Below are 25,861 nucleotides of genomic sequence, written 5' to 3' on the forward strand. Positions count from 1 at the left end.
TCTTGCTTTCTGTCACTCTGTCTTCCACGTTCTCGTACTCTTGGAGGTTATGTCCTGAACTCGATTAGCCTCAAAGGCTGAGTTATTTCTTTATTTCTTTATTTGAACGGGAGACATTACGAGAGAGATTTTCTCTCTTTCCTTCTTTGGATTCCCCGAGATGGTGTATTTGTATTTTCAGTGCGTTTAGTTGGACTGATTGACTTTTCCGGGGGAGGAATCGCCCCCTTGCCTGGACCCTGCCTCCAGCTGGCATGGGGGAGAGCCATGCAAGCAGGGCAAGACGGTTCTGATTGAATGCGGGAGGGGGGTTGCCATGTGCGTAAGGTTGAGACTGTCTTAGAGGTGCTGTCCAGGCCGGAGGCAGAGCTCAGCTGTTCTAGGGTGGGCACGGAGGGGCTCCAGCACATGTCTTCGTGTGGGTGCTACAGGTCCTGGAGCATTTCCTATGGGGTTCTAGAGCAGCAGTGTGTGTTAAGGACTCTAGATGGTGGTCCTAAAGCGGCGGCGCGCACCAAGGGTTCTAGATCAGGGTTCTAGAATGGTGGCGCACACGACGGGTTCTGGAGATGGTTCTAGATCAGCTGCTTGTGCGCGGGTTCTAGACCACCACCACCCCTCCATTCTCTCCAGGAGGCAGGTTTCCGTTCTCTGGGGCTGGAGGTGTAGGGCACCTGCTCTTTGCACTGGTTTGCCTGGGCTCAGTCTGCGAGGGAGCGTTCCTGGGCACAGTGTCCTGGATCGGGGGAGGGGGCAGTCCCTCGCTGTGCAGCTCTGCTGTGGCCGGGTCTGGATTAGTGCCTCCGGGTCAGGACGCCACTTGGCCAGGGAGGTATTGAGAAATGCCGGGGAGTTCCGAGAAGAGCCACGAACACGCTCGGGGGGGCTGGAGGGATGGAGTCCTTTGGCTCAGCAGTGACGAAGGAGGGGCTTGAGAATTGTCGGCCAGTGCCTGATGGGCAATAACCCTGGGGGAGAGCCTGGGGTCAGTCAGGTGCAGCTAAGAGGCTCGGGGCTGGGGTTCTTTGTATTGTGCTGGGTCCCATTGTGCTGAGCAAGGCCCAGAGCTATGCGGAGACGTGGTGCGCGCCACGCAGCTCTCATGGTCTAATTAAAACCAGGCCCAGTGGGCCAGACTCTTAGCTGGTGTTGATGGGTGTGGCTTGGCTCACCTCCGTGAAGCATCACTTGCTGGTGGATCAGCCCAGTGAGGGGTGGGGAGGCGGTGTTACAAACCATAAAGGGATGGGGAAGGGAGGGTAGGTGGGGTCATGGTAATGAGCCTGCAGGTCTGTCTGCTGCTGATTAATTATTCTTTGTACAGTGGTAGCACCTAGGAGCCCCATTCCCAGAGCATGGCCCCTCTGTGCCAGGCGCTGGACAGACAGAGCAAAGAGAGAGTCCCTACCCACGGACCAAGAACCCACAGGAGGATCCAGGTGGATGGGGGGATACAAGGGAACGAGGAGCTCATGTTGGGCACCGTGTGCACAGCTTGGTGGTTCCAAGGCATTTCAGAGTAGGGGCGTGGGGGTTTTAAACATACTAGATAGGGACTGGCAGCCCCCGCGTGCCAGGATCCCTGCGGTTATGCTGCCTTGCCATTATCACAGCAGCTGGGGGTCTCAGCCCAGTGCTCCCCACCCTGAGGCAGGTTGAGAACAGGTGTTGGGGTCCTTGCTGTGATGAAGCAGGACTGTTCTTAATGTTTCCTCTGAATAGTGTGGGGGTGCCTCAGTTTCCCCTAGGCAGTTCTTAAGTATCTAGGTGGTGGGATAAGGGGGTATGATCGTTGCAGAGCCCTACAGGGCAGGTGTGTGCAGGGGTCTGGACACAGAGAATGGCCGACACCCTGTTTCCTGGCAACTTGTGGCCTGGCCCTTCCCCCCTGCAAGGTGAGAGCTAAAGGGTTTCAGGGTAGCAGCCCTGTTAGTCTGTATCCACAAAAAGAAAAGGAGGACTTATGGCACCTTAGAGACTAACAAATTTATTTGAGCATAAGCTTTCATAAGCTACAGCTCACTTCATCGGGTTGGAGAACAAAGGAATCAGGTGCCCTCCTGGCCCGGGACAGGGACAAAGCCCAGAGGAGGGGGGGCTGGAGAGAGTTTCAGTTTGGGGCTGGCTGGGGACATGGAGTGAAGTGCAGACGTGGTTGTCTGGCTCACTGCCCCCCAAAATGGACCCGGCTGAGGGGTCCTGTTCTCTGCACCTACAAGCTCTGTTAGACCATGTTCCTGTCGGCTAATAAACCTTCTGTTGTACTGGCTGGCTGAGAGTCACGTCTGACTGCGGAGTTGGGGGGCAGGACCCTCTGGCTTCCCCAGGACCCCGCCTGGGCGGACTCGCTGTGGGAAGCGCACAGAGGGGCAGAGGATGCTGAATGCTCCCAGGTCAGACCCAGGAAGGGGGGAGCCGGGTGAGCTGTGTATCCTGCAGACAGGCTGCGCCCAGAGAGGAGACTTCCCCAGAGTCCTGCCTGGCTTGGTAGGGAGCAGCTCCAGAGCATCGCCCGGGGACTCCGTGACACTTGCCACCCAGCCCTTCCCAGCTGGCTAAATGGGGGGGCTCAATCCTGGCTAACCGGGGGGGGGGGGTCATAGCAGGGGAAAGGGTGACACCCTGGGCTTTGGGATCAGTGTAGAGGAGCAGAGGGGAGTGATATGGTAGGAGCTGTGGGCCAGCAAGACAACTGGAGCATGTTGAATGGAGTCGGGGTGAGGCACAGCTGCCTGGAACCTGCTGCAGACCTGAAGCCAGGTATGCGGAGGCCCCAGTGATGAGACACGAGCGTCTCAGCCAGCCCCCACTGGGATGGCCCCATAGAGAGCTGCCATGCTCCGGTGTGGGGGCATGCAGGGTGTTGGTGGGACGCTGCTCACGGCAGAGACTGCCTCTCTCCATGCTCCGTCCAGCACTGAGCACACTCGACAAATAGTAACAACTGCAGGTATCTGCAAGCACCGTCATCTGCGTAGTGTGCCCACGGGGAATCCGGCAGTCCCTGGGGTCGGGGACGTGTCCACAGCCCGAACATGGGGTGTGGCAGGGATGGTGTGCGTGCGATGGGGGTACAGGAGTGCTGGGTTTGTGGGGAGCAATGTATGTGGGGTGTCTGAGGGCAGGGTGTCGGTGTGGGGGGAGGGCGGGGGCCGTAGGGTGCAGTGTGTAGAGAGGGGGACTGTATTAAAGTGCTGGTGATGGAGTCCTGCTCTTGGCTGCCTTCTGTTTCCTTTCCCCTCCTGTCCGCTCTTCCGCAGGGGCTCCGTCCATCCCCAGCAAGCTCTGAGCCATGGAGCAAAGGGCAGGGAGAGCAGCTCTGGGTCTGTAACCACACCCCTGTGTCCGGGGTCCTGGCTTGGGCTGGGGACAGCAGCAGACGTTGCAGGGAAAGGTGCAGGAGCCTCACAGTAGCAGATGTGGGATAATCTGCCCCCTGCATTCATAGACTCGTAGACAGGATGGGCTGGAAGGGACCTCGAGAGGTTATCTAGCCCAGCCCCCCATGCAGAGGCAGGGCCAGGTACACCTAGACCCGCCCTGACAGGTGTTTGTCCAACCTGTTCCTAAACACCTCCAGTGACAGGGATCCCACAACCCCGCTTGGACGCCTGGTCCAGAGCTTCACCCCCCTGAGAGTTTGACAGCTTTTCCCAATATCTGACCTAAATCTCCCTGGCTGCAGGTTAAGCCAGTTACTTCTCGTCCTGCCTCCAGTGGACACAGAGAACAATGACAGGTGCCAGAGTAGCAGCCATGTTAGTCTGTATTCACAAAAAGAAAAGGAGGACTTGTGGCACCTTAGAGACTAACAAATTTATTTGAGCATAAGCTTTCGTGAGCTACAGCTCACTTCATCGGATGCATCACAGACTAACACGGCTGCTACTCTGAAACCTTTCCTAAGTGTGGCTCCCAGAACTGGCCACAGTGCTCCAGCTGGGGCTTCACCAGTGCTGAGTAGGGCAGGACAATCATCTTCCGTGTCTTACATATGGCGCTCCTGTGAATACAGCCTGGAATATTAGCACTTTTGGGAGACTGCATCCCATTGGTGGCTCTTATTCAATTTGTGATCCACGACAGCCCCCAGAGGCTTGTCAGCCGTCTGCCGCCTAGCCAGCGAGCCCTCCAGTTTGCTTTTCCCTTCCACACTGAAGTACCTGTGTGCTTGTCTTGATAGAATTTCACCTTGTTGATTTCAGACCAATTCTCTAATTTGTCAGGGTCCTTTTGAATCCTCATCCTGTCCTCCAAAGTGCTTGTAACCCTCCCAGCTTGGCGTCGGCCACAGAGCTTGTACACAGACTCTCTACTCCATTGCCCAAGTCATTAATGAATATACTGATTAGTAGCTGAGCCCTGAGGACCCCACTAGATGTGCCCTCCCAGTCTGACAGCAAACCATTGATAGCTCCTCGTTTATCCAGCTGGGCACCTACTTTACAGTCATTCAATCGAGACCACATTTCCCTAATTTTCTAGGAGACTGTCCCGTGGAACTGTATCAAAAGGACTAAAATCAAGTTCTCTCATGTCTGCTGGTCCCCCCAATCCACTAACCCAGTAACCCTGCCAAAGAAGGAAATTTGGCTGGTTTGGCATGATTTGTTCTTGACAAATCCATACTGGCTATTCCTGATTGTTCAATAATTTGTTCCAGTATCTTTCCAGGTATCAAAGTTAGTCTGTAATGCCCCAGTTCTCTTTGTCCCCCTTTGTAAAGACTGGTGCAATGTTTGCCCTTCTCCAGTTTTCTGGGACCTCACCCATCCGGCCTGAGTTCTCAAAGACCATCTCCAACGGTTCTGAGATTGCTTCACCTAGTTCCCGAAGCACTCTCGGGTGGATTTCCGCAGGCCCAGCCGATGTGAATCCATCACACTTGAGTACATGCAGAGCTCGAGTAGCTAAGGTTGGCCGAGGCCCTGAAGCAGGAGGTGTAATATCCCTTCTGGAACGTGGGGGGTTAGTTGGGAATCACTCGGGATGTTCTTGTTATCCATGGGAAAGTCCAGCCCCTCTTTGGATCTTGCCTCCCCGAGAGGAGAGTGGGAAGAGCTGGAGGCTGGCTGATGACCTGGAATCGTTCCCTTGGGGCAGGTTCCTTCCTTTCCCGTCGTCCACACACACGTGAGCGGTGATACCCTGGAGTGTCCCTCGCCCCCAGCCCCCCAGCGATCCTTCGTGGGAGCATAGCCATCCCAGGGGTCTGCGGGGCTTTGGCACAGACATGGGGAGAATACTAGGGGTAGTGAGGCCTTGGAGAACTGGCTGCGTTTGTTTTGGGGGCAGAGGGGCAGCTGGTGAGATCTCGGGGAAGGAGCTGGCAGAATGATGGGGACTAGGGCTGGGAAAGACCTTCAGCTCCTGGGGCCACTGCAGGTGGGTTCATCCTTCCAGGCTGTGTCCTGTCTACTCTGCCATGTCCCAGGTGCCATCCTCCATTCACAGCCCGACAGACCCCTCTCCTGCGGCCGCCAGCCGGCTCTCCCTTCCCCTGTCCAGAGCACCCCAGCCTGCTGGAGCCCTGAGCTAATGGCTCCCAGCGCCGGGCTTCTCACCGTGCACCCAGGCCTGCCAGGAATGGCTACGGTGAGGTGGGTGGGCCGGACACTGGACAGGGAGGATCGGGCACCCGGGGAGCAGCCTGCCAGGGAGGGCTCCTGGGGCAGGTGCCCACAGCAAGAGAGAGAGCGTGCTGGGGCCAGTTACCTGTGGGAGGGGGTTACTTTACTTAGACCCTCTCCCTGTGTCCAGCCCCGGGGAAAGGCACCGGGCTGTCAGGACAATGGTGGGGCCGGCTCCCTCCATGTGCCCTGGCAATGGTTCCCCCTAGGACAGGAGCTGCATCCCCAGGGCCCGTCCTGCTGATGGGGAGTATGAGGTACCAGAGGTCTCTGAGGTGCAGCCGCCCATCCCATTGGGAGCCAAATTGAGACCCCCCCCACACTCGTCCCCTCCAGGGATGGACTGGAGCCCCATCAGGTCAGAGGCCCCATCCCCTGAGCCATCCAGTCTCCCCAACCTCTGCAAATGCGAGCCTGGTGCAGCCAGCTTGGGGTGCTCGCAAGGCCCGGGGTCCCTGTACCTGGGAAGGTGGGGGGTGTGGGTACAGGGCTGGCACCGGGCCAGGGAATGGCTGTGATCTGGCCCCTGCTGCCCCCTCTGACGCCACTTGGTTCCCTCCGGGCCCAGAGATGCCCCGATTCTCCGGCAAGCCACAGTGACCCCAGCTCCTCTCTGCCCCTCCCCTGCACTCCAGACTCGCTGCTCAATCAGCGGCTAATGGGGCTGCTACTAAGTGGGCTCCTTCCTGCTGCGGCTCCTCTCGGCTGAGTCAGCTCCCCTCCCCACCCCCCCATCAGCTGCCTTCTCCTCACCCTCCTTCCCCCATCTGCCCCTCTGCCAGCCCCCCCTTCATGCACGGTCCCTCACAGTCCCTCACGGTCCCCTGGCCGCATCCCCCTTGCTCTCCTGACCTCTTTTCCCCGCAGTCTGCCCAGTCTGCTCTGCCCCCCGGCCCCAGCTCTGCCCTGGCTCTGACCTTTTCCCGGCAGTGGGGCAGGAGCAGGAGGAGGGATGGGATGGGGGTGGAGGAACAGCTGGTGCAAGGTGGGATTGAGGTGCATTAGCAGAGCCGGGGGGGGGGGCAGGCAGATGGGCTGGGCTAGCAGTGGCTGCGGGTCGGAAGTGAGGGGCACCGGCAGGGCTCGGTGGAGCCCAGAGCTGGGCTAGCAGGGGCTGCGGGCTGGGATGGGGGGCACAGCAGTGAGGCAGGGGAGCCCAAGGCTGAAGCACTGGGGCTGCCAGTGTGGAGTGGGGGAAGCAGGGAGCGGCCTGGGGTCCCAGACCTGACCCTTCCCTCCGTGGAAGCTGCTAGGCTTGTGCATGTGCCCACCAGAGACACCTCCTGATCGGTGAGTTCCCAGCCCCTGCACCGCAAAGGGGGGGGCCGCGCTCCCCGCCTTGCATGGCCCCGGCCACAGATAACCCCCAGGGGCTGAGAGCAGAGCCCTGATCCACAGCTCATACACACACATACACACGTGCACACACATGTGCGCACACCCCCATGCATGCACACACCCATGTGCACACACACCCCCATCCAAACACACACACATGTGCACACCCCCATGCACACACACGCACCTGTGCACACACCCCATGTGCACAGACACATGTGCGTGCATATACCCATGCACACCCACACCCATGCACACATGTGCACATGCACCCCAACATGCACACGCCCCCCCATACATGCGGTGTCACTGCTGAGGCGGGAGGGGAGCTGGCCCCGCTCCAGCTGGCCCATGTAGCCAGGCAAAGCTTCTGCTCCCAGTCCTGGCCTTATGTTCCCTCTGCTCCCAGCTGTGGGTGCCAGCAGAGAGGCTCCTAACGCCAGCCCCGGGCACTGGCAGGAGCAAACTCCCTGCAGTCGACCATAAAGGCTGGAGACGGAGCAGACCCACCAGGCCCGTATCCTGGGGCCAAGGCGGGAGCAAGTGCCCAGTGTCGCACCCATTGTGGAGAGGGTCTGGAAGGAATCGCTGCTGGGGTCCTGGGTCCCAGCCCTGTGGCTGGTCCTCGTGTGAGTGCAGGGGGCTCCAGGGTCCTCGTGCTTCCCCGGGTGCAGGGGCTGCTCCCTGCTTGTGTCTGGCTCAGCGGGGTGGCCATGGAGCAGCGGCTGTGACCGGGGGCTGCCTGCAGTGGGGGCGCAGTGCCCTGGCTGTGGGGGGGAGGGTGTGGATTGATTTATTGGGGGAGCAGGGTTTGTATCACAGAATCACTTAGGCCTTGACTGAGATCAGGGCCCGGTGGGCCAGGCGCTGCGCAGACACATGGTGAGAGACAGACCCTACTCCAAAGAGCTCACAGGCTAAACAGAGCAGGCAAAGGGTGGGAGGGGAAACCGAGGCGCAGGGCTGGGACTGTGTGTTTGTGTAGCTGACTGTGAGGGGGTGATCTAGGTCACAGGGTGGCTGGCTTTTTAAGGTGTGGGAGGCCCAGACTCACCTGTGACTGATCAGCCAATCAAGCCAGTGTAAAAGCCAGCGGGGAGCTGCCAGGAGTAGGGAGATTGGCAGGATGCCCCTGGATCTGGAGGGGTGGATCCAGGGAGCGGGTGGGCTCCTGGAGCAGGGTGACTGAGGCAAGCCGTAGGGACTAGAGGCGCCTCAACGGAAGATCCCGGCTCTGGAGGAAGCCTGGCAACTGCACTGAACTGTTTTACCGGAGAGAAAAACGCTGAAGGTCTGGCCAGAGCTCTGGGCGTGGGGATGGCCGAGGCGGGGCAGGCAGGTCAGATCATGCAGTGACTCAGTGTGCTTGGGCTGGAGGTAGCAAGCGTGTGATTTAGGGCATATGCCCCTTGACACACACCCCATAAGTGGGATGTGGAAGGCTCCAACTGGATACTTGTACGTTTAGTTTTGGGGGCACTGGCTGACAGGAGTGTCCTAAATTCTAAGCCTGACTTGTTCGGCCGTGTGTCCCTCCCCCACTCTCTGCCTCAGTGTCCCCATCTGCAAAATGGGGGTGAGAGTCCTGTAAATGAGCAAGTGTACATATGTCACTGCTGCCCTCTGCTGGGTGGAATCAGAACTGCCCTACCACGTCTCATAGGCCCTGTGCTGCTAGCAGAGAAGATTCTCCTTTAGCTGCCGTGACAGGGGCCTGGGCACTTAGATCAAGGGATACAAGTTCTAGCCCCCCCTTCTCCCCCGTGGCTGTGAAGTTCCATGGGGTGCAGCAAGGGGCCCCCCACATAGGGTATATTACTCCTGCAGCATCCTTCCACCTTCTTCCTGGTTCCTGCAGCCAGCTAGGTAGGTTCCCCCCAACCTTCCCCTCCCCTGGGGTGCAGAGGTACCCCTGGGGAGGGGGGACTATGGTGGGAGGCCGGAGGGTGCCAGCTGTGATAGCAGGGAGCAGGGATGATGAAGGATCCCCTCCATGTGTTACTTACAAACCTGGCCCCCTGGAGCCACTAATGGAGGGGTCACCTGCTAAGGAGGCACTAAGAATACCCCAGTGTCCCCAGCCCCTGGCAGGGTAAGTGAGAGAGAAAGGGGGAGGAAGAATTATCCCTGTGGTAGAGATGGGAACTGAGCCCCCCACCCCCCTCTGGTGACCACCCCGGCATTCTGCAAGGCCCATCTCCGTGCCCTGCCCCTGGGGGAGAGGGGCGTGTTAAGGGTTAGTGATGGGGGGAGAGAGCTTGGGCTGAATAATGTTCGGGTCAGGGGGGCTTTTCCTGGCTAGGGGCTGAGGCGCAGCCGCTGCTGGCTTTCCCCGGGAATGGGCCGTATGATGGAGATCTGGCCAAGGGCAGGTGCATTAGCCCAGGAGATGAGGGGTCTCGCAATGGGGACAGCTCAGGGGGAGCTCGGTGCTGGGTGGGGGGCCCTGGCTAGACTGGACACAGCATGTATTGGTGGATCTTTGGGTCCGTCCAGGTACGTGCGGGTTTGTAGATCCCCTGTGGCCAGGTGTGTATAGGTGTCTGTCTGCGAATAGGTGTGTGCAGCTAGATCCCTTGGTGTGGCCAGGGGTGAGTGTCTGGATGTGTGTGGGTTGGTAGATCCCTGTGTGGCTGGGTGTGCATGTGTGGATAGGTGTATGTGTCTCCGTGTGTGTAGGTGTGTTGCTAGATCCATGTGTGTCTGGGTATTGATAGGTCCTGGGGTATCAAGGTGTCAGTAGATTCCGGGGTGTCCGGTTGTTGGTAGGTCCTGGGGTGTCCAGCTGTGCATGTCGGTAGGTCCCAGGGTGCCTGGCTGTGCGTGTGTCACGGAGTCCCCGGGCGATGCTCTGGATCTGCTCCCTACGAAACCGGGCAGGACTCTGGGGAAGTCTCCTCTCTGGGAGCAGCCTGTCTGCAGGACACACAGCTCACCCGGCTCCCCCCTTCCTGAGTCTGACCTCGGAGCATCCAGCATCCTCTGCCCCTCCGTGCGCTTCCCACAGTGAGTCCGCCCAGGCGGGGTCCTGGGGAAGCCAGAGGGTCCTGCCCCCCAACTCCGCAGTCAGATGGGACTCTCAGCCAGTAAAACAGAAGGTTTATTAGACGACAGGAACATGGTCTAACACAGAGCTTGTAGGTGCAGAGAACAGGACCCCTCAGCTGGGTCCATTTTGGGGGGCAGTGAGCCAGACAACCCCGTCTGCACTTCACTCCACGTCCCCAGCCAGCCCCAAACTGAAACTCTCTCCAGCCTCCCCCTCCTCAGGGCTTTATCCCTTTCCTGGGCCAGGAGGTCACCGGCTTCCTTTGTTCTCCAACCCTTTAGCTCTCACCTTGCAGGGGGAAGGCCCAGGCCATCAGTTGTCAGGAAACAGGGTGTTGGCCATTCTCTGTGTCCAGACCCCTGCACACACCTGCCCTGTAGGGCTCTGCCACGATCATACACCCTTATCCCACCACCTAGATACTTAAGAACTGCCTAGGGGAAACTGAGGCACCCCCACAATATTCAGAGGCAACATTAAGAACAGTCCCGCTTCGTCACAGCATGTGGGTAGGTCCTGGGGTGCCCGGCTGTGCATGTGAGTAGGGATCGGGGTGCCCAGCTGTGCGTGTGGGTCGGTCCCGGGGTGTTCTCCTCCTCCGCCAGCCCCTGCGCGAGCTCTGGTGCGGCCCATTAATAATTGACGGCGTGGTGGCGATTACAGGGCCTCTTCAAGTGTCCTGAATATTTCCTCAGGCCCTGCTGCTACTGGGAATGGATGGGGCTCCCGCCTCATCCATCGTCTGCAGGGGGCTCTTCCCTGCTGCTGCCTCAGCTTCTCCCTGTGGGGCCAGGCTGGGCTGCCCCACACTCCTGGACTCCTCTCCCCTTCTCTGGCCCAGCACACGCACCCCAGCCCGCTCTGCACCCTCCCCAGCCTCTCTCATGCCTGGGGCTCTCACCCCCTGCTCTCCTGGTTGCTCCTCCGGGGGGCGTCCTACCCACAGTCCTCGGCATTAATCCCCGCTCTCCCCTCCCCCCAGGACTCCTGGGTCCCTTGGCTCGGGTTCCCTGATTGATCGGCTCTGCAGTAATAAAACCCATTAGCTGCCTGCCACCAGGGAGGGCTCAGGTGGTGGTCGATACCCAGAACGGCCGGGGAGAAGCCGCTAGGGCCAGCCCGGCGCTCGCCGGCAGAGATAGCTGGAGATGTGTTTATGGGGACCGATGGGCGGGGCGCCTGCACGCGGGAGTTGGGGTGGGGTGCTCTAGCCAGGTGCTGCAGGGGGGCATGGCTGTGAATGGCGTTGGGGTTGGGGGGGTGCGTGTGGTGGTTCGTGCAGCCTGCCACGGGTCTGCCACCCCCCCCCGCCGTCGGACCAGCCACCCGAGCTTGCTGCCCCCCCGGGGGGCAGAGGATAGACCTGGCATGGCATCCTGCCTGGCCTGCACGGCCCCCACCAGGAAGCCAGAGCCCTGGGAATGGTGCTGGTTCCCCATGTCACCCCAAGAGCACTGGCCTGATCCCACTCATTTCACAGCGGAGTGGGGACTCTCCCTGGGACATCCCCACCCCACAGCCTGGGTGGGGAGACACCCAAGTCTCGGGGGGGGGCACGGGCTCTGCCCCTGCTCAGTGGGTATGGCTCTCCCTAGGGGCATGTGGGATGGGAGATGTATGGGGGGTGGGATTGGGAGGTGAAGCCATAGGCTGCAGGACCAGTAGGACAGGACCCCCCGCCCCCCTCCCCACACATGCATTAAATATCCGGATTTCTCCCCTTTTCTCTCAGGTTTTTCCTCAAGTTCTTCCTCAAGTGCAACCAGAACTGCCTGAAGAACGCGGGGAACCCCCGGGACATGCGCCGCTTCCAGGTGAACCCCCTCCCCCCGGGACAGGGGCCCCAGCCCGGCAGGTCGGGACTGCAGCACACCCCCGGTGCCGGGGCTGGGGATGGATAGTGGGGGCTCGGTCAGGCCTCCAGCCAGGCCCCTGCTGCCCGCTCTGGTGCTGTCCCGCTGCGCCACCCCCTGGGTGGGGGGAAAGGGGGCGTCGGATGGGGAAGGGCCCCATGGGCCCCCCAGCTGGTAGCTACGAGCGAAGCCTGGGACGGGCCTGGCGGGGAAGGGCACAACCCCGGGGTGTTCCTGACACTGAAGTCTGGGGGTGTGGAGTCGGCTCCCCTGAGAGGGTTGGGGGGATCCGTGACTTGGGCCAGGCCTGGCTCGCAGGGGCAGGTGGCCTGGCTTCCTTCTCGGTCTCTGCTCCCCTTGGCTGGTTGCCTGGAGGGCAGCTGACTGGCTGGCTCAGCCCGGGCCCCTGTGGGTGACCAGTCCAGTCTCTGGGCAGTAACTGGGGGTGATGGGGGGCACATCTCAGCCCCCTCTCGGCCCGCAGCGAGGGGAGAACCCCGCTCCCCCAGGGGATCCCCGCGGTCTGACGTGGCCAGGCCACGGGGCGGGGGCAGCCTGTGTCCTCGCTCATTGCAGAGACTGCAGCCAGGCCTGCTCTGGGGACCCCTGGAGTGCCGGCACGTGTGGGGCTAGGAAAGATGGGTCCTCTGCTCTCCGGACTGTGGAGTCGGCTCCTCTCGCCAGCACGAAACCCACCATAGATCCACACAGCGACGGCTCCCTGCCCTGCTCCGTGACATCTGAGAGCTGTAGGAGTTTCTGAGGAGCCTAGGGGAGTTAGGAGCAATCCCCCCCAGAGTGACTCCACGGTCTGATCTTGCTGGATTCTGGCACCGTTGCTCTCCTTGGAGCTGCTTACCTGCCCCCTCGCCCCCGCCCAGACGGAAGGAGCCAAAAAGTGGCACCTTCCCCCTTCCATTAGCCCCTCGGCTGGCTCAGTGCAGCAGCTGGCGGGCTGCCTAGATGTCTGGGGGAGGGGTGGTTTGGGGACGTCTCTGTCGCTGCTGCTCGTGGCGTTACGTGGGGTCGGAGGGCTGCATTGTGGTGTTGAAGGCAGAGGCAGTTGCAGCTGTGCCCGGCGGGCCGTTCTCCAGGGGGAAGGGGGGTCTGTCTGTCTGCCTGTCCCGTCTGAGGAGTGCCAGAGTGATTGTGACATTGGAGACTGTACGAATAACCAGCCTGGCACCATCGCCAGCTCCTGGGGGCATCGGCGGGCCTGCCAGCCCAGGGCCACCTCAGGGTGTTGAGAGCCATGTGTCCGAGGCCCCAGCTGCACTAGCAAGCTCTCCGGACTGAGCCGCGTTGTGCCGGGTGGCCGTGGCCCAGCCCGCAGGAACGGGGCATCCAGGAAGCTGGGTTCTTGAGGGACCAGGGCTTTGGCCAAGGCGTACTGTGGCTCATTCTGTAGGATGGGGGCGGGCAATTGTATTGGACACCCGGGGTCAGCGGTTCCCATTCTACCACCCACACAGTGTGTCAGGCAGCCAAGGATCTGTAACCCCAAGTGTTCGCTGGTATCTCTCCTCCTCCATTCTTCTGCACTTCTCACATTTCACAGATGGGGAAACCGAGGCATGAACAGTTAAGTGACTTACAGTCGCCCACGGTGCAGTGGCAGAGCCAGGGCCCACTGTGCGTAGGGTCACCGTTCCCCGTTGGCTCTCCCAGCCAGAGGGGTACATACCCTCGTCACAGCGACCCCCATTGTATCACAGGGCGAGGGCTCGTTAGCAGCAGCACATCCCTGCATCTCTCCCAGGTACGCCAGCCCTGCCCCTGCCCGTCCCCTCCATCGTGTGCCTCCTCTGGCCTGCCATGCCCAGCTCCCCCATGGTGCCTGGCAGGTGCAGCTCGGCAGGCGGAGGTGGTGACTCTGGCCCGTCTCCCCAGCTCACACCCAGCGCGGTGCCTTCATTAGGGCCTCTCGGAAAGATATGATAATTGTGACATTTTTACATGATTAACAACCCATCCAATTTGCATAGTGCCGCGGTTCCTGGGAGAGCAGCCAAGCCCGCCACCCCGACGAGCCAGCGAGCGGGTGGGGGCAGGGAGGAGACCTGGCAGCCAGGCTGGGGGCTGGGGCTGGCCTGGCCCCCTCGCCCCCTGGAATGCTGACCCTCGTGTAATGAAGCGGTCTTTGTTGGCACGCTATGGAAAGTATCAGTTCAGGAAAAATTGCTTAGAGCAGGGCAGTCACAGCCCCAGACTTGGGGTCCTTTGCACACCAAGGCAAACCAAACCAGCCAAACAGAGAGGACTTCAGTTTTATCCCAGTGGCTAACCAGAAGTCATAGAAGCAATTTCCTTAGACACTCCAGTTTTCCAGTATCACCACCAGCACTGCTCCTTATGGGGATGAATGGTTATGAAAACCAATACCCCAGTGAAAGTAAAAAGGTTCTCCCGATCCCAAAGGACCAAGCCTCAGACTCAGGTCAATATACCAGTCTGATCTTACCCACAAATCACACTGTTGCCAATCCTTTAGAATCTAAAATCTAAAGGTTTATTCATAAAAGGAAAGAAATATAGATGAAAGCTAGAAATGGTTACATGGAATCAATGACATACAGTAATGGCCAAATTCTTGGTTCAGGCTTGCAGCAGTGATGGAATAAACTGCAGGTTCAAATCAAGTCTCTGGAGAACATCCCCAGCTGGGATGGGTCATTCAGTCCTTTGTTCAGAGCTTCAGTTTGTACCAAGGTTCCTCCAGAGGTAAGAAGCAGGATTGAAGACAAAATGGAGGGGTTTCCAGGGCCTTTTATATCCTCTGCCATGTAGAAGGACACCCCTTTGTTCTTACTCCAGAAAATCACAGCAGCAAGATGGAATTTGGAGTCACCTGGGCAAGTCACAGTGTCCATGCATGACTCAGGTCTTTACAGGTAGAGCAGCCATTGCTCACATGCTACCTTGAACGTTCCCAGGAAGACTTTTCATATGTGGATTGGAGTCCCCAAGGTCCATTGTCAGTTAAGTGTTTCTTGATTGGGCACTTACTGAGAACAGTCCTTTCTCAAGAAACTGACCAAATGCTTCCCTGAAGCTACTTAGAATCAAAACACATTGAGATGTGAGTACATAGCCAGTGTTCATAACTTTAACTACAAACATGATACACCCACACAGATAGGATAATCATACCCAGCAAATCATAACCTTTCCATAGACATCTCACACAACCACCTTTGTACAATATTTGCTGCAAATACGTAAAAGTGGTGGCAACACTGATCCGTGCTGTCCCAGTTCATGTCAATAACGTCACACCTGGCTCTGCAGGGCACATGGCAGCAAGGGGCTGCCACGGCTCAGGGTTCAGGACTGAACAGCTGCCGTGCCCCAGAACCTCCTCTCCCAGCTTTCCCACAATGCACTGGTGGGTGACATGGGCCATCGCCTAAGCAGCGACAGACCCTGGTACTTAGCCCCTAGTAATGGCATCCCCCCCCCCCCCCCGCCGGAGAGGGCTGGGCCACGGCTGGCATTCAGGGGCTTTGCAGTGCCCTGTCTGCCCCATTGGGGGTAGGGTTCAACAGACGCTGGCGTGCGATGGGCTGCCCCATTTCGGGGGGTTCCAAGCACTCTGCAGTACGATAGGCTGCCCCATTAAAGGGTGGTGCTAAGGATGGCGGTGTGATGGACTGTCCCATTTGGGGGGGGACTCTACCCCTGACCTGCACTCTTGGGGTACAGGCAACGTCCCAAACTGGGGCGGTGTCCCTGAGAGCTGCCGGGGGGGCCCGGGCTGTGCAGTGCTCCGGACACTGGGGTCTCCCTGGACCGGCTCTCCTGCCGCACGGCTGGCATAACGCTGAGATGCTCTTGGCCCCCAGGTGGTAGTGTCAACGACGGTGAACGTGGACGGGCACGTCCTGGCAGTGTCGGATAACATGTTCGTTCACAACAACTCGAAGCACGGGCGCCGGGCGCGACGGCTGGACCCCTCCGAAGGTGAGCGCCCCCCGGCTCTGCCGGAGCATCCAGCCCCCTGCTGAACGCAGGTCGGCAGGAGCAAGGGGCTCAGAATGAGCAGCCGCTTTGGGAAATTGCAGGGGGCAGGCCCCAGCTAAGCGTGCAGGGGGTCTCCAGGCATGGAGTGCCGGGAAACAGCCTCGGAGAGCAGCCCCGAGCGCAGCCCTGTGAGCACTCCCCTCGCACGGGCCTCCCCAGTGCCGACCACCGTTCCACAGCCGTGATCTCCATTTCCCCGTGTGATCGCACCAGGCTCCGACCCACCCCACCCATCCAGGTCCACTTTCAAGGCCTGAGCCAGAAATCAGTACCCCACCCCAAAATAAAAGCAACACGAGCCCTCCCCAAGACCTGGTCCCTGCGCTCTCCCCAGGGGTGGCTGGGCCTGGCCAAGGCCCATCCCCTGGAGGCAGGCAGCAGGCTCTGCGGGCACGATGCCTGGCATTGCAGAGGATCCTGACGCACGCCATCCGCCCTAGAAATGGCCTGGCACCAAATCCCACAGTGCTGCCCTGTGAACGACCCTGTCAGCCGCTTAAGGGCTTGCTGGCCCCCGCCCCAAACCTGCCGCGGCCCAGCTGCCCACGGGCTTGATGCTTCAAACGGGGCAGCCCCAAGTTCTCGGCTAGCGGCCAGCACATCCCACCGCGGGCTCCGTAGGAGCAGGCTGCCCTGTTGATGGCAGTTGCCCAGCACAGGCTGTTCTGGGAGAGATGGGGGGACCTGTACGTCACCCCAAACACACCACTCCCTGCACAGCACTCACTGTCGGCACTACCGGCCCAGCGGTGGGTGCTCTGGGCAGCTGGTAATGCTGAGTGCCCCAGAACGCCCAGGCCCACAGGACACCCCAAGCCCAGGACCCCCCAGCCCCGGGCCCCCTTTCTAAGCCGGCAGGTAGATGATCATTTCCTCACTGCCCCACAGTAAATGGGGGGCTGAGCCTTTTGAGGGGCGCTGCCGTCTCAGGTGGCAGGTGCACAGAAGCTAGACAGTCCCCTCCGCAGGGGCCCAGTGTGTTCTGATCAGCGGCTGCTGCCAGGGCCCGGTGCCACGCTCCTGGCCCGTTCCCGTGTCACGTGTGTGGCGAAGCCTGGCTGAGACGCCTGTCACCGCCCTGCCCCTGCCCCAGCAGCCCCCAGGCCCCCCTGATCTCCACCATCAGGGCTCCCCCGGGCAAAAAACTCCACTGGCTCCTGCTTATCCCCTCCTGCTGTTGAATACAGGTGGGGGGGGGTGGCGAGGGGCAGGGCCTGGCACTTGGCTCTGGGGCCTGCCGTGGTGCAATGCCATCGGCAGGGCACAGGTGCAGCTAGACCCACACATCATGCCCCCTGGACCTGCACCCAGCGGGATGGGATCTGTGGCAGCACCGATGCGGACCTGGCCAGGCTGGCACTGGCCTGGGGTCTGTCTCCTGGCATAGTTCTGCCAGTGCTGCCGCTGGCCATCCTCAAAGCCCCTGGCCCCAGGGGGGCTCTTCTGAGCCTGGAGAGCCGGACCCAACGACCACTGATGGCACCCGGAGGCTTCCCAAGGATCTCACAGGGGTTAGGGTCCTCCCCCCTCCGCCCTGGCCTGCCAGGGCTGGTACCGGGAGCCCAGCGTGCTCTCCAACGCAGGGCCTTTGCAGCAGGTCCCTGGGGAAATGCATGCCCCCCACGAACCTCCACTCGCCTGCCGTGCCCTGGGATCTCTCCCCACTGCAGCTGCTGTGACACTGCACAAGTCCACCCTCTGTTCCTTCCGCTCCCCACCCCACCCCCACTGGCATTTGGGGGCCAGGCCCCCAGCCATGCTATGTTACGGCCTCTGTGGAACTGCCAGTCCCAGCTGGCAAACCCCCAGCTCGGCGTCTGTGTCGCCCCCAGCATTGACCCCCTGTGCCTGGCAAGCTAGACCCTCTCTGGAGCTGGCAGTGACCAGCGGCCCTGCCAGTGCCCCGCTCTAGAGCTCCCCCCAGCCCCCTCTCCGGCCGAGGGAAGCTTTGCCGTTCCCACAGGGAACGGGTGTCCCAGCCCTACTCCCCCGCAGTAAGTCCATCTGCCCCCCTCCTCCATCCATCCGCCCTTCAATCCACCCCCCCCACCATCCCTCCCTATTCACACCCCTCCCTCCATCCCTCTCCATACACACCCCTCTATCCATCCATCCATCCATCCCTCCCTGTACACACCTCTCCATCCATCTCTCCCCATTCTCACCCCTCCATCACACCCCTCCATGCATCCGCCCCCATACTCACCCCTCCGCCCGTCCTTCCACCCATCCCTTCCCATTCACACCCCTCCCTCCATCCTTCCATCCATCCTTCTCCGTACACATCCATCCATCCATCCCCCTATACGCCCTCCATTCTTCCACCCCATCACACCCCCCTCTATTCTTCCATCCATCCCTCCCTGTACATACCTCTCCCTCCATCCATCTCTTCCCATTCTCACCCCTCCATCACACCCCTCCGTCCATCCGCCCCCATACACACCCCTCCGCCTGTCCTTCCACCCCATCACACCCCTCCATCCATCCATCCCCCGACACACCCCTCCGTCCTTCCACCCCCATCACGCCTCTGCATCCATCCCTCCCCCTACACGCCCCTCTGTCTGTCCCTCCATCCATCTGTCCCCATTCCTACCTCTCCTCTCTGTCTCCCATCCCAGCCCTGCTCTCTCCTCTCCTCGCCTGCTTTCTCCTCCTCCCCGTCCTGGCTCTCCCCGTGCTCCCCGCTCTCTGTCACCCCCTGACCACGCCCTGTCTCTCCCTCCCCGCCCGCAGCAGCCACCCCCTGCATCAAAGCCATCAGCCCCAGCGAAGGGTGGACAACGGGCGGCGCCACCGTCATTGTCATCGGCGACAACTTCTTTGATGGGCTGCAGGTCGTCTTCGGCACCATGCTGGTGTGGAGCGAGGTGGGCGAGCGTGGACCCCCTTTCCCCCGGTGTCTCTCCGCCTCCCACGCCTGCCCCCCATGCCTCTGTCCATCCTGAGGCCTCCCGGCACCGCACAGCCCCATCCCAACGTGCCGGGCAGGGCCCCTTCGGGCTGGGCCGGGGGTAGCTCTGGGTCAAGGCGAAGGGGCCCTGTCCAGTGGGGTGCAGCACCTGGAGGGGTGGAGCCAGACTCCCTTCAGAGCTCCGGGCACTGCGCCAGATCCCTCCAGCCCATCTCCCAATGCCAGGCCACTTCCCCGGAGGGAGCCCCAGCCCAGCCTGGCCTGGGGAACTGGGCAAGGGCAGAGGGCCTGGGGGATGGCCCTCCAGAGGCACAGCGGCACCCTGGGGGCTCCCCACGAGGGGAGGCTGTGATAGAGGCTCCTCATGCCCCGACTGGCCAGCGAAGGGTCCTTGGACCGGCTAGTCTGTGAGCTTGAGAGGCTGGGGGAACCAGCTGGGCTCAGCCCTGGGGGAGGAGAGTGAATCTGCACCTGAATCGGGGCCTTAATCTCCCCTCCATTGCCCCTCTGGTCATCATTTCCCCCCCTCAGCCCCCGCATACTGCACATGGGCTCAGCCCCCCTCTCTCCTGCCCCTTGCAGCTGATCACCCCTCACGCCATCCGGGTGCAGACGCCGCCCCGCCACATCCCCGGCGTGGTGGAGGTGACACTCTCCTACAAGTCAAAGCAGTTCTGCAAGGGAGCGCCCGGCCGCTTCGTCTACACAGGTGAGGGGCGCGGCCGGGCTGGGCAGCTCTGCCCTCGGGGTTCACCACCCTGCTCCATCACCGCTCAGCCACGGGGGGACGAGTGACATGCCCAGGGCCAGAGAGTGAGTGGGTGGCAGAGGTGGGAGTGGAACCCCAGAGTCCTGCCCCTCTGGTGTAACTGCTAGGCAGTGCTGCCTCTCCCTGCCCCGGGGGAGTCTGGGAGTTACTGGGGGTCTGGATGGCCAGGGACTGGTGGGTGATCTGTCGCCCCCAAGACCTCGAGCCCATTGGATGGCCAGGATGGAGGTGGGTAGGTAGGTGTGGGGATAGATGTGGGGGGCATTGATGGATGGATGGGTAGGTAGGTGGTAGATGCATGGAGGATGGGTAGGTGGGGGGGAAGGGAGGGGCGGGGATGGAGGGAGGGGGTGGCTGGAGGTGGGTCAGTGAGAGGTAGATGCATGCGGGGGATGGGTGGGAGGGATGGGAGGGGCGGGGATGGAGGGAGGGGAGGTGGCCGGAGGTGGGTCGCTGGGGGGTAGATGCATGCGAGTTATGGGTGAGGGGGATGGGAGGGGCAGGGATGGAGGGAGGGGGCGGCCGGAGATGGGTCGCTGGGGGGTAGATTCATGCAGGGGGGACGTAGGGCAGAGACCCGATGCTCCCTTTCATAGGGCACGAGTCCAGGTCCCCCACTCCCACTGCTGCTGCTCTCCCGCTGCTCGGGGCCCCGAGGGGGCCGGGGGGGTTCCCGGCGCTCACCCTCCCTTTCCAGATCAGGGCTGTTCTGTGCGTATTGACCCGGCTGAGGGGGGCGGGGGAGGATTGATTTGGCCCCCGCTCCGCCGGCCAGATCCCAATTTCCAGCTTCTCTGGCTTTGCCTAGCCATGAAAGATTAAGTAGGTTGGGGGGGGGGGAATCAATACGGTATGTGTTCCTGGGAGGGGCTTTCCTCTGTGTGTGACACCGTGTGTGTGTCTAAGACTCTCTGTGTGTGACATGACACTAGGGTGACCAGATGTCCCGATATTATGGGGACAGTCCTGATAGTTGGAGCTTTGTCTTATATTGGCCCCTATTACCCCCCACCCACGTCCTGATATTTCACACTTGCTGTCTGGTCACCCTACATGACACCATGTGTGTAATATCGTGTGTGTGTGTGAGACCCTGTGTGTGTAACACCATGTGTCTGAGACCCTGTGTGTGATGCTGTGTGTGAGGCAGTGTGTGTATGTCACTCAGTGTGTGTGTCACAGTGATTCTCCCTCCATCCCCATCTGCCCCCCCCCCCCCACGGCTGGCCCCAGCTGCTGAGTGGCAGCTTCCCCTGCCAGGTGGGTTTGGGCAGCTCCCTGGCCCGATGCCCGTGCTCCCCTCTGCGGGGTCGAGCCGCTGGCGGGCGTTCCCAGCACACAGCACCGGGAGGCTCCTGCCCGGAGCATGGGGCGACGGGTGTGGAAACGGCCCGTCGGCCATTGTCGAAGGGCTGGGGCAAGCCTTCCCCGGGAACCAGCCCGTCCCACCCCCGGAGCAGTCGGGGGCTCCTGCTGCCAGCCTGCAGATCCTGTTCTCTCCCCACACCCTGCCCCCTTCCCAGCACCTCTCTGTCTGTCTGTCTGTCCAGCCCTAGCGCCCAGTGCACCGCTGTCCGTCCAGTCCTAGCCTCCACATGCACTGTCTGTCCGTCCAGTCTCTGCCCCTCTGGCCTGGTGCCAGCCCTGGCCGTGGTGCAGAATCCTGGGCTTGGTCTCTGGCCATGCAGCTGTGGGGGTTCGGGGAGAGGCAGGGACGTCCCAGCCCCCGGCCCCTGGATAGACTCCATGTCACTAGCACAAGGAGGCGACGTCCATCTCTAACGGGAGCAGAGCAGGTGGCTGGGCCCAGGGGCCATGGATCCATGGGATCGGGGCGATGCCCCACCTTTTAAACAGTCCCTGGGAGGCCCCCCTCAGTATGCCAAGCCCCAACTGGGTTCCACTTTTCCTTGTGTGGGCCCCACTTCCTAGGTGGAGCCTCTGGGCTCCAGCCCCCTGCTTCATGCCAGGAGCTCTGCCCAGCGAGTCGCATGGGGCCAGCCCCCCAGAGAACCTCGCCCCCTAATTGGAGCAGTGCACCCGCAGGTTATGCAGTGACTCCCGGCTGAATTTGCAGACCAAGCCAGGTTTGTTGGGCACCTGGACGCAACCCTGGGGCAGCCCCGAGACGTACGGGTGAAAGCACCGTCCGTCTATCCTGCCCCCACAAAGCACCAGTCGGAGGCAGCAGGTTCACCTCTGGCTCTGGCTCTCTCTGGCCTGCCTGAGCCCCTGGAGAGGGCAGACAGCCTGTGCCAGGAGCCGGCCCCTTATCCCCGCCGGTCCCCTCCCAGCCCGCTGTTCCCAAGCCTGCGGGCCAGGCAGTCCCAGGGTCACCGGGGTCAGTGTTCTGGCCTCAGGTATTGTCCGTCGTCGTTCTCCATGGCTTTGGGTCAGACTCAGCCACTCTTTAGCATGACAGCTCAGCAACACGCATGCCTGCGTCTCCTGGCCTGCCCTGAGAGCGAATGTCATCCTTTCCTCCCCCTGGGAGCCAGGCAAGGCTGGAGGGAAACTGAGGCACACACCGGGGTCATAGTATCATTACAAAACGTTCCCCCTTTGTCACCCCAGGACTCCTGGGTTTTCTGGCCTGGCTCTGTGCCGATGGGTAAGTCAACCCCCAGCGCCATGCCTCAGTTTCCCCCATGGGGACAGCGCCAGCCCATCCCCTCAGGCAGGTGGGGTTTAGAGGGAGTCCCGGTCCACGGCACCTGACCCTCTCTGTTTCCCTCCCTCCCCAGCACTGAACGAGCCAACCATTGACTACGGGTTCCAGCGGCTGCAGAAGATGATCCCCCGGCACCCCGGAGACCCCGAGCGCTTACCCAAGGTAGGGCTGCTCCCCTGCGGGACACAGAGGCAGCACGGGTCAGGGTGGAAAGCCCCATGGCGGTCAGGTTCCCGTGCCCCTAGCCCCGCAGGGTGACTAGCGGGTGGCCCTGTCATGGAGTCCCTGGGCGATGCCCTGGAGCTGCTCCCTATGAAGCCAGGCAGGACTCTGGGGGAGTCTCCTCTCTGGGAGCAGCCTGTCTGCAGGGCAAGAAGCTCCCCCGGCTCCCCCCTTCCTGGGGCTGACCTCAGAGCATCCAGCATCCTCTGCCCCTCCCTGCGCTTCCCACAGTGAGTCTGCCCAGGCGGGGTCCTGGGGAAGCCAGAGGGTCCTGCCCCCCAACTCCGCAGTCAGACGTGACTCAGCCAGCCAGGAAAACAGAAGGTTTATTAGACGACAGGAACATGGTCTAACACAGAGCTTGTAGGTGCAGAGAACAGGACCCCTCAGCTGGGTCAGTGAGCTGGGGGCAATGAGCCAGACAACCACGTCTGCACTTCACTCCGTGTCCCCAGCCAGCCCCAAACTGAAACTCTCTCCAGCCCCCCCTCCTCTGGGCTTTGTCCCTTTCCCGGGCCAGGAAGGCACCTGATTCCTTTGTTCTCCAGCCCTTTAGCTCTCACCTTGCAGGGGGGAAGGGCCAGGCCACAAGTTGCCAGGAAACAGGGTGTCGGCCATTCTCTGTGTCCAGACCCCTGCACACACCTGCCCTCTAGGGCTCTGCAAGGATCACACCCCCTTATCCCACCACCTAGATATTTAAGAACTGCCTAGGGGAAACTGAGGCACCCCCACAATATTCAGAGGAAACATTAATAACAATCCCGCTTCGTCACAGGCCCACAGTCGTGACGAGCTCCATAGCACTGCTAGCGAATGGCTGCATGGTTCTGGCCCCATGCTCCCCATGCCCGGACAGCACGCTGGCACCCGGGCTGAGGGGCAGGGGAGGAGAAATGGCACGCTATGGCCAAGCAGCTGCTTGGGGCTCCCTGAAGATCTTCCCTCCTATTCTGCTGTGACCCTGCCCTGGTGTTAGTGAATTTATTCCCCTCTCTGCCCTCACCTCCCGAGGGGGAAACTGAGGCGCAAGTGATGGGGAAGTCCCTGGGGCCTCCCTGCTGCCAGGGCCACCCAGCTGGGTCTGCTCGCAGGATCGAGGCCACCGTCATCAGTGGGAATCTGGTTTTTGTTTCCCGAGGCACTTTCCCAACATACAGACACCCCAGTGCTGCCCGAGAGAGCACAACCCGACCGACCGGTCCAGGGGGAGCAACGTGGCCATCGGCCATGGGGAGGGGATGTCGGGCGGCTGGGGATTCCAGGCCTGGCACGCCGCACCCCTGAGAGGCCGGTGCCTCAGAGACTTGAGCCGCCCCTGGCACTCCTCCCTCTGTTGGCACTGCTCCCTCCCTGTGTCCCCCTTTGCGCCCCTTGTCCCGGCAGGGGACAGCGGTTTGCTATCGCTGTGCTGGTTGGGGAGGGGGTGGACGCTGCATGGGGCAAACATAAACGCAGTGTGAAACAGCCCCCCAAACGACCGCCACGGGGTATGGGGGGGCCTTTTGGAGCTGGTGCCAGGCAGCTGGGATGGGGGCACAGCCAGTGCTGGGCTGCATGAGGGGTGGGGGCCGGCATCCGTGGGGCGCTGCAGGGAGCAGGGTCTAGATGGGCCTGTCCTTCCCCCCCCCCCCGCCCCGCCCCGCACGGTGACACTAATGGCTCCAGGCAGGGCTAGGGCCGCCTGATGAGAAGTGACAGGCTGAAGCTGCTGACAAATTGGAGCCATTCATCATGTGGTGACAGGGCCCAGCCGCCCACGCTGCGCTCGCTGCTGCCCCTGTGGGGATAGGGCGGCAGGGACCCCTGTCCCAGTGTACACATGGGGGCCACAAAGGGGAACGACCTGCCCCAGGGCCCAGCCATCAGAGTCAGACACAGGATTAGAACCCGAGTCCTGTGCTCCGGCCATATGGGGCAGCGGCTTCTCCGCCGGGAGTGGGGGAACAGCACGGCATTCTCTGTGCTGCCCACTAGCGTATCGCTGTCAGATAGCGGGGGGGGCGGTGGGTAGAGCAGGGGGTGGGCCTCAGGACTCCTGGGTTCCATTCCTGGCTCTGGGAGGGGAGTGGAGTCTGTGGGTGAGAGCCAGGATTTCTCCCCCAGGCCTGCAGTGCTCCCCATTTTCTCCCACCAGCTGTCCCAGGCGTGGGCACGTGGTGCTGATGGGGTGTCCAGGCGTCCAGGGTTGTACCGGGGCCACCCACCCCGCCCTGGTTCCCAGATCAGCACTGGCTGGGGCTGCTGATGGGGTTTCCAGGAGGGGAAGGGCACTGAGTCCGTGCTGCGGGCCAGATGAGGGCTCCCCCTCCCCATGGCTGAGAGGCTTTGTGCCCTAGCCCGCGCCCATAGCTGAGACACGTGGTGGGCGCGGGGGGATTGGCTGCATTCAGCCCCAGCCGTAACCCAGCTGCCTGGCTCAGCGTAGCCAGCCCAGGCCGGGGGCCAGGTGTGCCTGGAGAAGGGCAGTCACTGCCCCCCCGCCACCTGCCCGTGGCCCCAGCAATCTAATGGCCAGTGCCACCCGCGCTGGCAACCAGCCTGAGCAAGCGGTCGGCGGGTGCGGGCTGCAGCCGGGCTTCTCCATGGCGGCATTGATCGGACAGGGATTACAGACGGCCAGCGAGCGCGTGGCTGCGATTGTCCGTGCTTAGCTAGACAGCAAGTCAATACCAAAAAGAAAAGGAGTACCCGTGGCACCTTAGAGACTAACAAATTTATTAGAGCATAAGCTTTCGTGAGCTACAGCTCACTTCATCGGATGCATTTGGTGGAAAAAACAGAGTAGAGATTTATATACACACACACAGAGAACATGAAACAATGGGTTTATCATACACACTGTAAGGAGAGTGATCACTTAAGATAAGCCATCACCAGTAGCATGGGGGGGAAAGGAGGAAAACCTTTCATGGTGACAAGCAAGGTAGGCTAATTCCAGCAGTTAACAAGAATATCAGAGGAACAGTGGGGGGTGGGGTGGGGGGGAGAAATACCATGGGGAAATAGTTTTACTTTGTGTAATGACTCATCCATTCCCAGTCTCTATTCAAGCCTAAGTTAATTGTATCCAGTTTGCAAATTAATTCCAATTCAGCAGTCTCTCGTTGGAGTCTGTTTTTGAAGCTTTTTTGTTGAAGTATAGCCACTCTTAGGTCTGTGATCGAGTGACCAGAGAGATTGAAGTGTTCTCCAACTGGTTTTTGAATGTTATAATTCTTGACGTCTGATTTGTGTCCATTCATTCTTTTACGTAGAGACTGTCCAGTTTGGCCAATGTACATGGCAGAGGGCCATTGCTGGCACATGATGGCATATATCACATTGGTAGATGCGCAGGTGAACGAGCCTCTGATAGTGTGGCTGATGTGATTAGGCCCTATGATGGTATC

At 60.9% G+C, this 25,861-nt stretch overlaps 1 protein-coding gene across 4 annotated transcripts in view; it reads left to right on the top strand.

Annotated features, from left to right (window-relative positions):
- The window catches only part of EBF4 (EBF family member 4), a 90,969-nt gene that overhangs the window by 47,401 nt on the left and 17,707 nt on the right, over positions 1-25,861 (top strand). For all 4 annotated transcript variants that reach the window (XM_043512884.1, XM_038400305.2, XM_043512885.1 and 1 more), the window contains 5 exons: positions 11,750-11,831; positions 15,713-15,830; positions 18,630-18,763; positions 19,390-19,516; positions 22,321-22,409. In XM_043512884.1, the coding sequence (XP_043368819.1) occupies positions 11,750-11,831; positions 15,713-15,830; positions 18,630-18,763; positions 19,390-19,516; positions 22,321-22,409 (550 nt within the window). The remainder of the gene's footprint in view (positions 1-11,749; positions 11,832-15,712; positions 15,831-18,629; positions 18,764-19,389; positions 19,517-22,320; positions 22,410-25,861) is intronic.

This window comes from Dermochelys coriacea, chromosome 4, assembly GCF_009764565.3.
Source record: "Dermochelys coriacea isolate rDerCor1 chromosome 4, rDerCor1.pri.v4, whole genome shotgun sequence".
In the NCBI taxonomy this organism is placed as follows: domain Eukaryota; kingdom Metazoa; phylum Chordata; order Testudines; family Dermochelyidae; genus Dermochelys; species Dermochelys coriacea.